The sequence below is a fragment of the Chlorocebus sabaeus genome, chromosome 3, assembly GCF_047675955.1.
Source record: "Chlorocebus sabaeus isolate Y175 chromosome 3, mChlSab1.0.hap1, whole genome shotgun sequence".
NCBI classification, from domain to species: domain Eukaryota; kingdom Metazoa; phylum Chordata; class Mammalia; order Primates; family Cercopithecidae; genus Chlorocebus; species Chlorocebus sabaeus.
In genome coordinates this window covers 59,092,518-59,110,571 of record NC_132906.1, presented here as the reverse complement: position 1 = coordinate 59,110,571, position 18,054 = coordinate 59,092,518, and the positions used below count along the sequence as shown (strand labels likewise).

At 42.0% G+C, this 18,054-nt stretch overlaps 1 protein-coding gene across 1 annotated transcript; it reads right to left on the bottom strand.

Annotated features, from left to right (window-relative positions):
* Window positions 1–763: 763 nt before the first annotated feature.
* ACOD1 (aconitate decarboxylase 1) lies at window positions 764–10,942 on the bottom strand. Its single transcript, XM_007960604.3, has 5 exons — window positions 10,883–10,942; window positions 6,767–6,928; window positions 5,740–5,829; window positions 3,892–4,097; window positions 764–2,394 (listed from the first exon to the last, which is right to left on the bottom strand). The coding sequence occupies exons 1-5, from the start codon at window positions 10,892–10,894 to the stop codon at window positions 1,419–1,421; spliced, it is 1,446 nt and encodes a 481-aa protein (XP_007958795.2). The 5' UTR covers window positions 10,895–10,942; the 3' UTR covers window positions 764–1,418.
* Between the last annotated feature and the right edge of the window lie 7,112 nt (window positions 10,943–18,054).

Below are 18,054 nucleotides of genomic sequence, written 5' to 3'. Positions count from 1 at the left end.
CATTGTATCTAGGAAGTACCTAACTTGCTTTTGATTTTACAGGTCCATAGGCAGAAGGGACTTGCCTTGTCTCAGATGAGACTTTGGACTTGGACTTTTGGGTTGACGCTGGAATGAGTTAAGACTTTCAAGGACTGTAGGGAAGGCACGATTATGTTTTGAAATGTGAGGGCATGATATTTGGGAGGGGCCAGAGGCAGAATGATGTGGTTTGACTGTGTCCCCACCCAAATGTCATCTTGAATTATAGTTTCCACAATCCCCATGTGTTGTGGGAGAGACCTGGTTGGAGGTAATTGAGCCATGGTACCAGTTAGTTTCATGCTGCTATTCTTATGATAGTGAGTTTTCCTGAGATCTGGTGGTTTATAAGGAGCTTTCCTGCCTTCTGCTCAGCACTTCTCCTTCCTGCCATCATGTGAAGAAGGACATGTTTGCTTCTCCTTCCAGCGTGATTCTAAGTTTCTCGAGGCCTCCTCTGTAATGCGGAATGTGAGTCAATTAAACCTCTTTCCTTTATAAATTATCCAGTCTTGGGCAGTTTGTTATAGCAGTGTGAGAACGGACTAATATAGCATACTTATTAATCAATATCTAGAGTTAATACGTTGCCCTTTTGTTGAACAATACCAGGGACTTGTAACACATTAACTATGATTGTTAGTGTTGCATTTTTAATCCCCATGACACTTCTATTATTTTCATACAGTTTAGTATTTATATAATTACATATTTACTTCTCTTTTTTCCTTTTCATTCTTTATTGCAACTCTGATTCAAATATTTTTGTACTGAAAGGTGATATATTGTAGTGCTTAAGACCATGGGTTCTAGAGTCAAAATGTGATTTTTCCAGACTGCTTTTTATTTCTGCTTGACAAATAGGGAAAGTGAGGCAGAGGGATAATGGTAACACGCTCAAGGCTACATCTAGTAAATGGCAGAGGCAGGATTTAAATCCATCCATTCCCTGGTAGCACCCCTTGCACTGTGGAGGGCTTGGTAGTAAGCCATGGTCTAGGAGATCTGTTGGTGACACGATGCACCAGAGCCCTCTCCACTGTCAGAAAATATACATGCAGGTTCACATCCCTGCAAAGCCTTAGGGCTCATGAAGTCCACACATAATTCCTATGAAAAGGTTAATTTTATAAGTAAATCACAGGTAAGTTGAATTTCACCCTTGTGAATGCTTATAAACTCATTTTTTGTGTGTGTGTGTTTCTCTTGATTTAAGTAATTGGAACTGTCCTGGAAAATTTACAGGAGAAGCCTCCTTCCAGATATATATAGTTCTGTTTCTGGACTCTCTCCATCTTGGTTCATTTTTCCTGGGCACACTAAGCAGCAGACCCTTGCTTTATAAACCAAATCATTGAATCTCCCCAAATGCAAAGTCATTCAGATGTTGGTAAGCCTCAGGAGAGATCTGTGATAGAATTATTATATGCTGAAGAGTTTGAAGCCACCTCTGGTGGAGAGGGTCCTTTGAGAAGTGTAGTTAACACAGAACAGTCTTCTAGGTCTTCTAGATTTTCGACTATCTTTATGAGGCTTTCCACCGTGTCACAGGACAGCATCTTGGAGGCATTGGCTCTGAACTTTTCCTCTAGGTCCTCCTGGCTCAGTGGTTCTCTCCAGTGCCCATAGAAAGTATCAGAGCGATGTGTGAAGGTGGCTCCATCCTTGAGGGTGACACTTATTTCACAGTACAGTGTGTTGAAGCTTGGCAAATTGTCCGGAGGGTACTCCAGCTCCACCTTACTGAGCAGCTCTCTCACCTGTGGTCTGTTGATCTGGCATTCATGGAATGAGGGGACAGTGATGCCACCATCAAGCAGCATGGCACAGGCCACGTACTGGAATGAATGACGGGCTTCATGCTCCGAGTCTGGAAAGGGCCTGTTTACATACTGGACATTTGGTATCCTGAGCACAATTCTCTTAATGTAGTCAATTGGAAGCAGGGCTGTCTCTGCTACAAGGTTCTTTCTCACAGATGCAGCTGCGTCTGCCACCCAGTGGGTAGATAAATGCGCAGGAAAACGCTTAAAGGCCACATCCTGCTGGTCCAGCAGCCAACTGTAGGAATCTAGGTTTGGAAGGACTTTTGGGGAATAGTTGGCATAAAAGGCCCCAAATCCTGCCTCCAAGTCCAAGACCTGCTTGTTTCCTTGGAGACCCAGCATTGCCAGAAATGCAGCTTCTATCCCATGCTTGGCAGCATTGCCAATGTGGAGGGGCTTGGTCTGAGTGGCAGCATTGGCCATGGGTGCCCCAGCATGGGAAACAGCAATGGCCAGGGCTTCTTGGCACTTTGTCAAGCTAAGTCCTAAAAACTTGGATGCAGCGGCAGCACTACCCAATGTTCCTACCACGGAAGGGGGATGGAATCTGAAAAGCAAAGAAGCAGAGTTGGAAATGTACAAACCCTAATCACCAGGAGGCAGGATAGCATAGTCATCAAGAGCATTGATAATGGAGTCACACTGTGCAGGTTCAGATCTCAGCTCCATTACTTTATTAGCTATGTGATCTGGGGAAAGTTATTCAACTTCTCTGTAGATTTTTTCTTACACAAAATGGTGATAGGCCAGCTGCAGTGGCTCATGCCTATAATCCCAGGACTTTGGGAGGCTAAGGTGGGAGGGTCATCTGGGGTCAGGAGTTCGAGACTAGCCTGGCCAACATGGCGAAACACTGACTCTACTAAAAATACAAAAATTTGCTGGACATGGTGGTGGTTGCCTGCAATCCCAGCTACTTAGGAGGCTGAGGCAGGAGAACCACTTGAACCTGAGAGGCAGAGGCTGCAGTGAGCTGAGATCATGCTGCTGCACTCCAGCCTGGGTGACAGAGTGAGACTGTCTCAAAAAATATAATAATAAAAAAAATAATAATAAGGCCAGGCATGATGACTCATGCCTGTAATGCCAGCACTTTGGGAGGCCAAGGTGGGCAGATCACAAGGTCAAGAGCTCGAGACTATCCTGGCCAACATGATGAAACCCCATCTCTATTAAAAAGACAAAAATTAGCTGGGGGTAGTGGTGCATGCCTGTAGTCCCAGCTACTTGGGAGGCTGAGGCAGGAGAATCACTTGAACCCAGGAGGCGGAGGTTGCAGTGAGCTGAGATCACACCACTGCACTCCAGCCTGGCAACAGAGTGAGACTCCATCTCAAAAAATAAAATAAAATAAAACAAAATGGTGATAATAATAGCGTTGACCTCTTAGAGTTTTAGGAGCTTTGAATAAATTAACATGTTTACGATAGTGTGTAGCACACAGTGAGTTCTTTATAAACGGCACCATTACAATTATTGCCAGAAAGGCAACAGCTATTGATTGCTGAAATCTTACCTAAGTAACTGTGAGAATTGTGGGCCTTGAAGAAACTGTGAAACTTCACTACCCAGTATTTCAATTTACTTCTCTCCTAGCAGGCTGGCCAAGTGGCAACATAAATCTGAGACTGAGCCATATGATGTGGCCGACATGTGACCATTTTTTATCTGCAGGATGAACAGTCAGGGTAAGGATATTCTGAATGTCCTCATTAGTCTGAGGGATGCTAGCCAGTCTCAGAATAGATTCTGCTCTGAGGATGAAATAAGGAATACTCAGTACACCCATGAACGCCAGAATGACATGAATCACCTTGCGACGAGAGGCCCAATTTATCTCATGGTCCAGGTTGCACTCTCGAAGTCACTTCTTTAAATGTGGATGGAGGGTTTCGTATGTGACTGGTGTATTGACTTATCTACCTGTGCTAATGTTAACATCTTCCGCTGAGCCGGCCTCTAAGTCAGAAAGGCCTACAGAGATAATGATTGACAGATGAAGGGGATGTGACTACCTTTTTGATGGGGCAAATTCTCTCCATACCTCTTTGGTATGTCTTTGGCCTCCTTGGCAAAATGCAGTAATCGGCCTTGCACTTCAATACCAACATTGAAAGCCAGCAGCAGGTCAAGGCCAGAAAACTTTGGACTCCTTGGCAGGGCTTCTGCTAAAGCTGTGAGGACAGGAAGGACAGCCCCAGAAGGGTGGGTGGCAGGGTGCCACGTGTCATCAAAATCCATGGAGTGAATCTATGTAAACAGACACAAACAGCGACAAAAAACCTTAAATTTTCCCTTACTGCAATGGCTTTTGGAACACTAAGGACTTAATTTAGTAATAACCTTGTTTTATGTGAGATTCTTTTGATCTGATTCTCAGAAAAGAAAATCTGAGAACTGTCTGTGATTTTTTTTCTTTTTTCTTTTTTCTTTTTTCTTTTTTTTTTTTTTTTTTGAGACAGAGTCTCGCTCTGTCACCTAGGCTGGAGTGCAGTGCCATGATCTTGGCTCACTGCAACCTCTGCCTCCCAGGTTCAAGCAAGTCTCCTGCCTCAGCCTCCGGAGCAGCTGGGATAACAGGTGCCCACCACTGCCCTGGCTAATTTTTGTATTTTTAGTAGAGATGGGGTTTCACCATGTTGGCCAGGGTGGTCTCGAACTCCTGACCTTGTTATCCACCCACCTCAGCCCCCCAAAGTGTTGGGATTACGGGCATGAGCCACCGCATCTGGCCTGGCTGTGATTATTAGTCATGTGGCCGGCCCGTGGGAAATGCTGTTCCTCTGCCAGTGGAGCGGAGTACCTTGGAGAGCAGCTTGTGAGACCCAAGGAGCTTGGGTCTTGCCCTGGTGGCCTAAGGTCCCTCTGCCATGGCCCCTGGAAAGATCTATAATCCCCTTTAAAAACAAAGCTGCAGAATCAGGTGGCTGGCAATTCCTTCCTCCTCCACCCTTTAAATAAGTTGCACTGCAAGTTTAATGTCATTTATTCCATATGAGGCCATATGTTTTTGTACCTTTTTATCATGAACTAATTTCAAACTTTTAGAGTTGTAAGAATAGCACAAGAACTCTCAAATCCAAATTAACTTTTCAGCTATAGATTTAAAAATCATTATTTTCTGCTTTAAGATTTTATTCCTCTTTCTCCCAGCCATTTTCTTTTTCCTTATATTGAAACAGTAATAACCAGAAGTTCATTTAAAAATAGATTTTTATATCTATTTTCTGTCACTGGTGCATTTCCCACTGTTTTCAGGACATTACTTTGGAATGCACCATTGGCTTTAACTTTCAATCTCCTGAACTATTGTCCCCATAAATCATAAAAATATCTCAAAAATCCCAACATATCCGTTTCCAAGTTACATCTTGTGGAATACTTCCCCTGACACACAGAAAAAGCATAAAAATCATCCGTCAGATGAGAAGTACAGAGTTTTGGTTCAGAAAATACAGGCACTGTATGGCTATTGTTCCTTTCTCAATAACTATCTGTTGAATGGATGAATGAATGAATGAATAAAAAGCACATTACTGGAAAGAAACTGGCCCCAAACAGGAAAAACTGAGAAGAAATTTGGTCTGGATGTTGGGTTTTGTATTTTTTGCTATTTATATTCAAGGTTTCGAATTGGGATACCTTAGGGTGTTTTTATCTAAATCCTTCCATCTTTTTTCCTCTACTACAAAATCTCTTTGAAAAGCATCAATTTACTATAAAAACATGAAAACCGAATTACTACATAGGGGAGAGGGTAAGCCACTTTATCTCTCTGACTTTCAGTTCTTTCATCTGTAAAATATAGAATTTGGGCAATTTCTGAGATATTTCCCGACTCTAAAATTATTGTGATTATCTAATAGTTGAAAAGACGTGTAAACCTCCTTACAGCCACACCATTCACAAAAGCAGCATATGTGGGTGGAAGCCTGATGTCTGGCCGACCCCAAACAGTGCTGGTTATGTTGGAACTGTAGATCTGGAACAAAAGGAAATCAACCAGTGATAGTGTCAATACAGTATACCAAGTCACCATTTCAAGAGTTATTATCTTTGGAGGCATTATTCATGGTTCTGACTTGAACCTTTGCCACAGATAGAAGCCCTAGTTATTGAATTCCTCTCATCCTTGTAGAATACACAACTTTCCTCCATGAAATAGGGAGGAGATGTTGCTTGATTCCAGATCATGATCCGGAAGTACTCCAGGGAAGCACATCTGAAGTTACTCTTATTTACTCCTTGGGGTTAATACCAGGAGAGATGGACTAACTGTCTATCTCAAATACACCCTAGGGAGAGAGCAGGAGCTCTCACGTACCTCCCTACTCTGCTCAGAGTACTTGACCAGGCTTTTCTCCAGAGAATAAGAATAATAAACTGTGAGATATTACTAGTGTATGATTTTGTTTGTTTGTTTTTAAGGTATGGTCTTGCTCTGTTGCCTTGGCTGGAGTGCAGTGGTATGATCTTGACTTACCGTAACCCCAACCTCTTGGGCTCAAATGATCTTCCTACCTCTCAGCCTCCTGAGTAGCTGGGACTATAGGCGTGTGCTATCACACCTGGCTAATTTGTATGTTTTGTTTTTGTTTTTATAGAGATGGGGCTTTGCCATGTTTCCCAGGCTGGTCTTAAATTCCTAGGCTCAAGCAGTCTGCCCACCTTGCCCTGTGGAAGTGCTGGGATTATAGGTGTGAGCCATTGTGCCTGATTGTGTATGGTTTTAAGACAGTGACTTAGTAAAGAATATGGATGACTATTAAAACTCAAATAATGGAACATAGAAAATTATTAAAATGATATAGAACAGTGCTATGTACATCAAGTGCTGTCTATAAAAAGAAGTATAGATTAAATGTGACACATATGTATGTGCTAGGTTTTATCTCTAACATAGACTTTGACCTTCTTACCTTGCTATATTGGCTGGCTTTGTGAAACACTTCTGTACTGGTTCCCAGGAACCCAGCACCCAGAGTGTCTAGAATCATCCTCTTGCTCCTCTGAATAACGCGATCTGTCAGGTGTCCCGCTTTCAAGCCATGGATAGTTGTGGCAAAGCTTTCTGTGATAGACTTTAAAGGGAAGAGTGTTAGGACAGGGCTACACCCCACTCTGTACTTACACACTTCTGTTCTGTAAAAAACCTTGAGGCACTTTTGTGTAAAGAGTTTTGCTCCACTACAAGAAACCCAGTTGTTCAGATTTAGTTTAATTTCTAAAAAAAAAAAGATATGTACTAAGCATCTATTATGTGTGAGGCAGAGGGATGTGGGAGCATACAGCAGCCAGTTTCTCTCCTCAGTTGAGTTGAGGGGCAGCATAGCAAGCACAGGACACAGCATTGCGTGATGGATGGTGGTGGGGGGAAGCACAGAGAGTTATGGGAGGAGGACGCGAGGGACACCTCGTCTGTGTACTAGGGATTTCTGTGGGTGCAGTGCGCAGCTGCTATTATGAGATACCTGCCAGGCACTGTGCTGAATGTCTCAAATATATTACCCTTTTAATACCCATAAGTCTCCAGGTAGTTATTTTTGCAGGTGAGGAGACTGAGACCTAGAAAACTAAAGTCACTAATTTTCACAGCTTTTAAATGGTGGAATCTGAACAGAAGCCCCTTTAGGTCTAACTCCACAATCAGGGCATCTAGCTATCAAGTCCAAAATGGTCTGATGAACATGTACCTCAGAACCACCTGGGGTTCTTGCTGAAAATGAACATTTCTGGTCCCCACTCTAGTCTACCAAAATTAGACTCTCCCCAGAAATGGAACCTCTGGAAGCATAGCTCAGGATTCTGTTTTCAGTAGGATCTCTAGGAGGCTCTCAAGTGTTCTGGTGCGCTTATGTCCAATATGGCAGCTATTCTCCAATGTGGCTACTGAGCACTTGAAATGCAGCAAATTGAGATGTGTCATAAGAGTAAAATAAAGACTGAATTTTGAAGGCTTAGTAGGAAAAAAGGATATAAAGCATCTCAATAATTTAAAAATATTGACTACATGCTGAATCAATGTTCAATTCATTGACCAGGTGCAGTGGCTCATGCCTGTAATCCCAGCACTTTGGGAGACTGAGGCGGATGGATCACTTGAGGTCAGCAATTCAAGATCAGTCTGGCCAATGTGGCAAAACCCCATCTCTACTAAAAATACAAAAATTAGCCAGGTGTGATGGTGGGTACCTGTAATCCCAGCTACTCGAGAGACTGAGGTGGGAAAATTGCTTGAACCTGGGAGGCGAAGGTTGCAGTGAGCCGAGATCATGCCACTGCACTCCAGCCTGGGCAACAGAATGAGATTCCTCTCGTCTTAATAGAAACATATTCAATATATTGATATCAACATATCAATTATATGTGGGATACAGTATAAATAAAACACGTTATTAATTGATCAGTTTCTTCTAAACATTTTCTAAAATTTAAATACTAGAAAATTTTAAATTACATATATGACTTAAGAACCACTGCCTGCTCTTCCCTGTTGGTGGAGACATTAATACTCGATCTGGTTATGAAACCTTAAGAATAGTCATCGATAATAGCGCAGGGTGATGAGAATGGAGGGTAAAGGTAGAAGTGGAAGTGAGGGCCAAGGCTGGGAGGTGCGAGAGAGTGGAGGGAGTTTGGCTCCCTTCAGCTGTGGAGTTGAATACAGGAGACAGAGGTGACAGGGAGAATGGATTTCCAACTTATGACCAAATGATGAACATTACATCACACTAAAGACTGATGTTAATGGGGAGCCGAAGTGCTATCTTGAGAAAAGTAGAGTTATGGTCAGAACTAATGTTTTAGAAAGATTCCTGTAGGCAATTGTATAGAGAATGGATTGGAGATGGGTAGACAGGGGCGGTGAAAGGACTGCTGCAGTAGCCCAGGTTCTGGATGGGGAAATGGCAGTGCCATTGGCCAAGAGAGAGAACACAGGAAGAGGAGCAGCCTTCCAAGCAGTGATGATGGGCTCAGTGTAAACTTGTTGAGTATGAAGTGTCTGTGTTCATCCTACTGGAGAAGCTCATTCTGCTTCTACCCATAAGCTATGAAACTTAAATTTCATAAGCAGTGGAGTACTCTGCAGTTCCTTTAAAATTCAAATTCTTCAATACATAGACAGTTATTTTGTTTTCTACACATTTTTGCAGGACAGCATCTATTATGTAGAGTTAAAAACATCCACTCTTAAGTCAGGTTTCACTGTCTGCTCACCACCTAGTGAATGTTGGATTGCTTCCCTTTCTTGCTCTGGTTACTACATCATTGCACAACTTAATTTGTCTATCTCAACATCAGATACTTCATTTTTAAATCTTAACTGTAAGGTGAGGGGCTACTGGATTAGGGGACCTGGGGTATCTGGGGTTCTCTGATACTGAGCTCAGTGCCAGGACAGAGCTACAGAGATGGAACCCATGCCTAGCTGAACGTCCTTCAACCTGGCCACTGACTAGTCCCATTTACAGAGTCTCAAGTCAGATTTATCAAGTCAAGGAACACTTGCCATTTTCAAAAGGATGGGCTACTTTTCATGTCTCTGCAAGCTTTAATAGAAAGGTGGAGGGGGGTTTGGGGTGGGGGAAAGCAGGAGAGAAGATGGCTGGTAGAGAGAAAGGATGCTGGCACAAAGGTTTCAGATTAGGGTGGAAGAATAACAATCATGTTGATTTTCACACTGCTAGAAATTTGAGTTAAAATATTTTTAGGGGCAGAGGGAGAGAAGTAGAATGGGTTTAAACTTAAGAGTTTCAAATATTGATTGAATCCCTGACTCTAAGCAAAACTACCTCTTTTAAACCTCTCTTCTAACCCCCACAAGTCCCACCGTTGGGGGCATGTAATAATTGATCATTCATCTCTTCAGGGCTAGATCTGACCCAGGGGTGTCTTATGGAGGAATGTGAGACTGGGGAGCAGGTGGGGCAGGTGGGTTGGTGACATGGAGCCCTGGAGGTAATTGTACCGTCCATCCATATGAGACCGTGCTGCTGGTGATACAGGAAGGTGGAGCACCGGAATCCCCTGGAAGTCGTGAGCAGCACCCTGTGTGCCAAAGAACACATGGCTCTCCCTGGTCCCTGAAGGAGTGAAATGTGAGGGAAATAAACAAAAAGCACGACAGCTGCTCAGCTGTCGGTGGGCCTTGCGTTCATCTATTTCTAAAATATCTTTCTGATCTGCTTGATCTCCTTATGGCATTTGCATCTCTTTTTAGTTAGATACAGTGATTATTAATGTGTAAGTTAAGGCATAACATAAAGCCATTGAACAAATAAATTTCACAAGTTCTTTTTTTTTTTTTTTGTTTAGACAGAGTCTTGTTCTGTCACCCAGGCTGGAGTGCAGTGGCATGATCTCGGCTCACTGCAAGCTCTGCCTCCCAAGTTCACACCATTCTCCTGCCTCAGCCTCCCCAGTAGTTGGGACTACAGGTGCCCACCACCACGCCCAGCTAATTTTTTTTGTATTTTTAGGAGATGGGGTTTCACCAAGTTAATGAGCATGGTCTCAATCTCCTGAGCTTGTGATCTGCCCACCTCGGCCTCCCAAAGTGCTGGGATTACAGGTGTGAGCCACCATTCTTACTATGAGTCCAGCACTGTTCTAAGCTCTCAAGAATGCCAAGTCAATACTGGATCATTCCTGCCTCAAAAAGCATGATCACACGACTGCACTCCAGCTTGGGTGACAAAGCATGACCCTCCTATCTTCTACAGAAAGTGGTGACACTAAATAGATTAACAGAAACACAATCTGGCAGTGTCATAATGGACACATAAAACTAGGAGGTGAAAATTTAATGAACTTGTCGTGATTCATCCCCTTCCTAACTTCGTACAATAGAGTCATGTATCTCATTTGTAAAACAGTAATGAAAGCCACCATGCAGTTAGGTAGCCCACAGGTTATAAGAAAAGTTAAAGCAGAGGCAGGTAGTTCTTAAAAGGAGAGGGCAACTGAAGAAATTGAGAAAGGAAGAAGTCTGCTAGAAAAGCAATTTAAGTAAGTCACATAAAATGTCACAATACCTTGAGCATCATTTTGTTGTAAAGAGGAGGTTCAGTTCAGGAGGAGTGAACCAGAGGAGTAATTTGTTTGCTGGATGTCTGACTGCCTTTATATCCTTCGCTCCTCTCAAACCTATTTCCTTTCATTTTGTTCTAACCCTAGAATTTCTATCATTTCAACACCTCCTGACTAGACTCACTTTAACTTCCTCTTTAAGGAACTGTTTAACTCTTCCGTGGATGAATAACTCAGTAAGGCTAGGATGTACAGTAATCACGATCATATGATTCCGATTCCTCACAGGCATCAGAAAAAGTAAATTTATAGTAAAACTAGGATTGCCTTTTGTGCCTACATAGCTTATGTCAATACCAGAAGAATATCCACACTCTTTTAACTAGGTATTCTACTTCTCAAAATGTATCCTAAGGAAGTAAGTATGGATGTATGGAAAATTTTAGGGGAAAAAAACTCCACCTGCACACAAACAAAATTCATACCCTTGCTTATAAGATCAAAAACTGGAAACATGGCCATGTGTATTGGCTCACACCTATAATCCTAGTGCTTTGGGAGGCCAAGGTGGGAGGATTACTTGAGGCCAGGAGTTTGAGACCAGCCTAGGCAACAAAACCAAGACCTTGCCTCTAAAAAAAATAAAAAATAAAAATAGCCAGGTGCAGTGGCGTGTGCCTGTAGTCATAACTACTTGGGAGGCTGAGGCAGGGGGATCACTTGAGCCCAGGAGATTGAGGCTGCAGTGAGCTATGATCACACGACTGTACTCCAGCTTGGGTGACCGAGTGTGCCCCTCTCTCAAAAAAAAAAAAAAAGAAAAGAAAAAAGAAAACAATCACATGCCGTCAAATTTTGGATCAGTTAGGTAAAATGTGGCATGTGCAATATTTAAGGTTCACTCCGATTTTCCCCTTCCACTTTACCCTGTTGGTCACCATTGTCTAGGGACAAATGTGCTGACCAGAAGTTTCTGGCAACTTGAGATTAAGAACCTGGAAGGGCACTGGGGGTAAATGACACTTTTCCCCAGCTTGTACCCTTGCTCATTCCTGAACTGCTCTTTTCATATTTGCACATCTCTGATTCTTGGTCCTCTGCCTGGCTTCTGGAATATAGTGCCTTCCTCCCTGCCATCCTGCTATTGCTGGAGTCTGCTTCAACACAGCTTGTCCAGGCCTCTTTGCCTATAATCAATCACTATGATATGGCTTGCCTGGAATTAACTCTGCTCCTCTGGGCAATTGCCACTTCCCCTGGATTGCCTAGTCCTATCCAATTGGTTTGCAGTTATAGTGGGTACCAAAAACAAGTGATTTCAAATATGAACTTGTTGTTCTAGATATGGTGGCAGAATTTGTCTTTGGAGAAGACTGCATTTAAATTATGGAGGAAATCTCCATGAGCTTTGAGGTTCCATTTCAATCCTATTACAGAAGAGTTTGGGACAAAGGAGTTAAAATGCTCTGTGTAAAAATGCAAAAGCCCATCTTTCTTGTGGGCAGGAGATCGCTCTGTGAGATGAGGTTAGGTAATTGTGCTTGTGTTGGTTGAAGCCTGTAGAGAAAGAATGTTAGGGCTCTGGAGACAGGGCTAAGAGCAGAGTCAGTGGGAACTCCCATGGATTGGTTGGGGTGGTGTGATGGCTATAGGCTAGGAGCCCCAGGGGGAAGTGGTCAGCAGGAAACCGTGCACGAAAGGACATAGGCAGACAGATTTAAAGAGCTGTGAGTTCAAATACATAATTTGAAGTTTATTTTTCAGCATAATAATTCCCTGATGCTATTCTTATATCTTTAGGAAAATTTGTTACATACTACAACCCAGGGTTAACCATGTTTTGGGAAATGAAAGCAGAGGAAGTTGATCATGCACGGAGTAGAAAGGGCTGGTGAGAGAAGCTCAGGGTACCAGTCAGAGGGAGAAGAGACCAACAGCAACCAGGGGAATGTAGGTGCTTTTTGGTTATCCTAAGTAGTTAATGAAGAGTCAGTGGAAATTGGGGTGTGATTGTACATACTTGGGTGTACAGAAGAAGAATGCAGAAAGATGGGCACTTGGGGATGTTTGAAGTCTACTCATTAGCCAACTGCTACCTCAAGTGGGTTTCCCAATCATGCTGCAGACTGGGGAAACCCAGACCTAGGCTCTGTGCTGACATAGATAGTTGTTTTGCGCATCAAGATGCCATTTCAGATGATCTTTATTTTATACTGGTGGATTCCAAAACCACCTTCCATTAGAAGGATGGATTCCTGCGTCAGAAGAACAAGATGAGTATTTTGGGGCCATTGTGTAAGAAAAATCACATTATAAGATTATGTGGTGCATTGCTGAATAGTCTACATAAATTGATGTTTAGAGTAATCTTATCAAGTTGAAAGGAAAGATAGACATCTAGTTTGATAAATGCTTAGAACTATCTTAAGCATTAATCTAGTTGAGAATTCTGGAGTTTTCAGCTTAAAGTCTATGTTTCCTCCATTTATATGCACATAGTAATGTAGTAGATTCTTTTTTTTCCCAAAAGAGGCTTCATGAGAGTTTTCACTAGTATTACTCCCAATTTAAATAAAAGAAAGTCAAGATCCCAAGAAGCTATATATATATAGCTTATAGAATATATATATATATATTCGAGTTGAGAGTGAGGTTTGGAGTTGAGGCTCCTCGGATCACTGTTACGTGAAAGTGAAGAATGGACTGTGATAGGCTCGACCATCTCACATGGAAAGGCTTCCTAAAGGAATGATGAGCTTTATCAAGTCCCTTGAGCTTTAATGGAAATTCCATCATTTAGCTTCTCTGGGCCTCCAGTTTTGGCACTGTTGCATTCAGAAGAAGAATTAGTTCAATTACTTGGTAATTTAATTATTTACTTAATATTTTTATGTAACTGTGATCAGCTTAAAGACTAAGACCCTTTGTAATCAGAGTCACTTTCCCTTAATAAGTTGTATATTGATAGCAACTCTTCAGTCAGAAACAATTGAAGATGTCCTGTTGCTTTTTGCTTCTAAGTCTAAATAGAAGCCAGAGCTATTGTGTTTAAATGCAGGTCTTCTCTTTGATCACTCCACCCTGGAGGAAGCAATATTGTGAGTCCTATGGAGAGGCCCACATAGAGAAGAATGGAAGGCTCTTGTTAATCTTTCCATAGCAAGTCAAGTCTTCAGAGACTGCAGCCTCGGTGGCAGCTTGACTCCAACTTCATGAGAGATCCCCAACGAGTCATCCAGCTAAGCTGCTGCAGGATTCCTGACCCTTAGAAACTTGAAGAGTTGAGATAGTAAAGTTTTGTTGTTTTAAAAGGAAAAATTTTGAGATAATTTGTTACACAGTGTATTAGCATTTTCCAGAGGAACAGAACCAACAGAATGTGTCTATGGGGTGTGTGTGTGTGTGTATGCATATTACAAGCAAGCTGGACACCAGTGGAGTGCCAGTCCACATCTGAAGGCCTGAGAACCAGGAGAGTCAATGATGTAGTTATAGTCTAAATCTGGCAGGTTTGAGACCCAGAAAGAGTAGATGTTTCTGTTTGACTCTAAAGGAAGGAAAAAAACCCTTGTATCAGCTCAAAAACAATGGGTAGGAGGAATTCCCTTTTATCCTGGGATGGTTCTGCCTTTTTGTTTTATTCGGGCCTTCAACTGATTAAATGAAGCCCATTCACATTAGGGAGGAAAATCTGTGTAACTCAATCTATGATTTAAATGTTAGACATTCTCACAGAAACACCCAGAGTAATGTTGGACCAGCTATCTGGGCACCGTGTGGCCCAGTTAAGTTGACACATAAAATTAACCATCACACATAGCCATAGATAATTAATAAAGCTCCAAGCTGATAATATGACTTATAAGGGCCCTTATAAAACTGTAGTTATCTCTTCATGCTCATATCAAGCTTAGCGTCTGCCACCTACCACCTATTATGGGGCCATGTTTTTTATTGCCTAAGGGACCTTTGTAGCAGTGATTCCCTTTTACTTCTTATGTCTTCTCTGCCCACCCTTCTATCTTTTTCTTCTCCTTCACGCTACAACTTCCCTCTCCTTATCTTTCTTCTAAGCCAGTGGTCTTAACTGGGGATGAGTTTGTTCCCAGAGGCCATTGGGCCATGTCTGGAGATACTTTGGTTGCCACCAAATTGTGGCATCTTATGGGTAGGGTCCAGGTATGTTGTTAAACATTCTACAGTGTACAGTACAACCCAACAACAAAATAATTACCAGGCCCAAAATGTTAATAGCACCAAAGTTGAGAAAACCCTGTCTAAAGTTTTACACACTTTTTACTTTAGGAAGTTACATCTAGGGCTGGGCTCATGCTTGTAATCACAACACTTTGGGAGGCTAAGGCAGGAGAATCACTTGAGCCCAGGAGTTTGAGACCAGCCTGGGCAGCATAATGAGACTCCATTGTGGCAGGTCAGGCCTCACTAACCCAGGCCTCCATAACAACTGTTCCAGCACTAACTGAGTGGTTAGATTAAACATTAAAAGCTGTAGAGCCAGTGCCCTCTTACAAAGGCTAGAATGCAACAAAAACCCACCAAGAGTTTTGCCTAGGCCTTTCCCGGGTTTTAGAGCATGACAAAATAACGAAGGAATTCTTAACAGGACCCATTTAGGATTAAACAAGTTTTATTGTGGGTCTGAAGCAGCTCCCCAGACCTCCACAAACAAGCTTTATTGGGGACTGTAGGAACTCTCCAGACCTCCATGATCTTGTCTCCATGAGACAAAATAAGGGTAGTCACTCTAGCACCTGAACGCATTTAGATTAAGTAAATTTACTGAGGCCCCAGAGGAAGGTCTTCAGGACTCAGATCTTAGTTATAGATTACAAGAAGTTAATCATGTATGTCTTTAGATGAATGCACACTTACACACAGACATATTGCTTAGAAGGTATATAAGCTCTGGAAAACTTTGTAATTTTGAGTTGATCTGGTGGTAATTTCCAGGCCGTCTCCCTGTAACTGGTTACAGAAATAAAAACCTCTCTTCTTTCCCAGTTCATCTGCATCTCATTATTGGGCCATGAGAATAAGCAGCCCGACCCTCAGGTTGGTCCAGGAACACTGTCTCTACAAGAAAAAAGAAAGAAAGAAAGAAAGAAGAACTACATCCAAGAGCCCTCCGTAACATCCTAAGTTTAGGTTATGTGCCCTACCTGTATGTTCCCATGGGATATAAGGTTCCCCTCTTCGTACCCTTTGTTAGATAGGAACATTCTTTTTAGGCAGGGAACTGATCTACCCTGTTGATCACAATATCGCAGGGTCTCACACAGGACTCCACACATAGGAGGTGCTCAGTCAATGTTGAATAAATTAATGCAAACCTGATGCTTTCAATTAGTCATATTAACACATGAAAAAATTTAATCCCTCTTCATCCCCAACAGAAATGTGTCAGGAGAATCTATTTTTTATTTTATTTTTTTTGAGACGAAGTCTTGATCTGTCACCCAGGCTGGAGTGGAGTGGCACGATCTCGGCTCACTGCAACCTCTGCCTCCCGGTTCAGGCAATTCTTGTGCCTCAGCCTCCCGAGTAGCTGGGATTACAGGAACCTACCATCACACCTGGCTAATTTTTATATTTTTAGTAGAGACAGGATTTTGCCATGTTGGCCAGGCTGATTTCGAACTCCTGACCTCAGATGATCCACCTGCCTCAGCCTCCCAAAGTGCTGGGATTACAGGTGTGAACCACCATACCCAGCCGAGAATCTATTTTTTAATGGCCATGGCTTTTATCCTGTTCTGGAGTGCTGGTCTGCCAGCAAATAGAATACAATGAATAGATCTTTCTCCTCATCCTAATAACAGCAGCTCCCCTATAGGGGATGCTTGTGGGAGAATGTGAACTGTCAGAGTACACTGGAAATACTTGAAACAACAAATCAGGAATGTGAGAATAGAGACTATTTTTAAAAAAGAAAAGCCATTTTATCTGTTTAATTTTGTCCAGAATAGCTGATTACAGTCTTCGAATTTCAGTTTCCTTTTTTTCTGACTTGCCCTTCTTTGCCACTATTGGGTAACATCGGATGAGTCAATCTCTGGATTGTTATGATTAAGTTTCATCTGATTGTAAACCGATGTTTTAGGAGAGAATACAGCGGTAGCAATCAGGGTTCATTTCCCTGACTAATTTTTTGTTAATTCATTTGGGACATTGAAACATACTTACCATGAGAATGGTTTTATAAAAGATGAAACTTAGGGCAAACTGTGTTTAATTTCTTTTAAAAAACAACAGCAACAGTTATCAAAATTGTTTCCACCTTAGGCCATTATCTATCTGCCATTGTTCTGGTTCCATTTTTCCCAGCCCTTAGGACAGCATCACAGTTTTCTTTTTTTTCTCTCTCTCTCTTTCTTTTTTTTTTTTTTCTGAGTCAGAGCTTTGCTCTTCTCGCCCAGGTTGGGGTGCAATGGCACAATCTTGGCTCACTGTAACCTCCATCTCCCGGGTTCGAGTGATTCTCCTGCCTCAGCCTCTGGAGTAGCTGGGATTACAGGCCCGAGCCACTACGCCCAGCTAATTTTTGTATTTTTAGTAGAGATGGGGTTTCACCATGTTGGCCAGGCTGGTCGACAGCATCACATTTTAACAAGGAAGGTGTAAAACATTAAGAAACTATATTTAAAAACAAATATTTAGGAGAATGCCTCACAGAGTCAATGTTTATTTTGTATGTATATGTACATCCTGCCTTTGTTTTCTTTATTAAACTTTGTATGGAATTTTGTAAGTGTACAGGAAGGGATTAAGTTCCAGCGAGTATAAAGTGAGGAATCAGTACTATTGAATGGATGTGTGGCTGTAAAGGCATTGCTTAAATATGACCGTCTCAACATATTTTATTGTGAAGAAATCTTTCCATTTGCAAAAGCTCAGCATGGTCATAATACATTCTCCAAATCATTCTACCTCCAAGAAAAGTATTGTTTGTAGCTTTCTCATAAGCATCAAATAAACTGTTAATGTTTTTAGTTAACTAGTAAACACTGGGTGATTATCCACGGGCTGTATTACCCTGTACCAAATGTCTGCTAAAAACAGAGTAAAATGGGTTGATGCCTTATTTGAATAAATCCAGCAGACTTGAAAAAAATATTCCATACAGAAATTGTTTATGCACATTTAGCAGACAGAATAG

Excerpts from the sequence above, each read along its gene's own strand:
- ACOD1 (XM_007960604.3), bottom strand. Across the intron at positions 5,830-6,766 it reads AAGCCAGCCAATATAGCAAG|ATCTACAGTTCCAACATAAC; the intron begins GTAAGAAGGTCA and ends CTTTTGTTCCAG. Across the intron at positions 2,395-3,891 it reads GCCAAAGACATACCAAAGAG|ATTCCATCCCCCTTCCGTGG; the intron begins GTATGGAGAGAA and ends TTTGCTTTTCAG.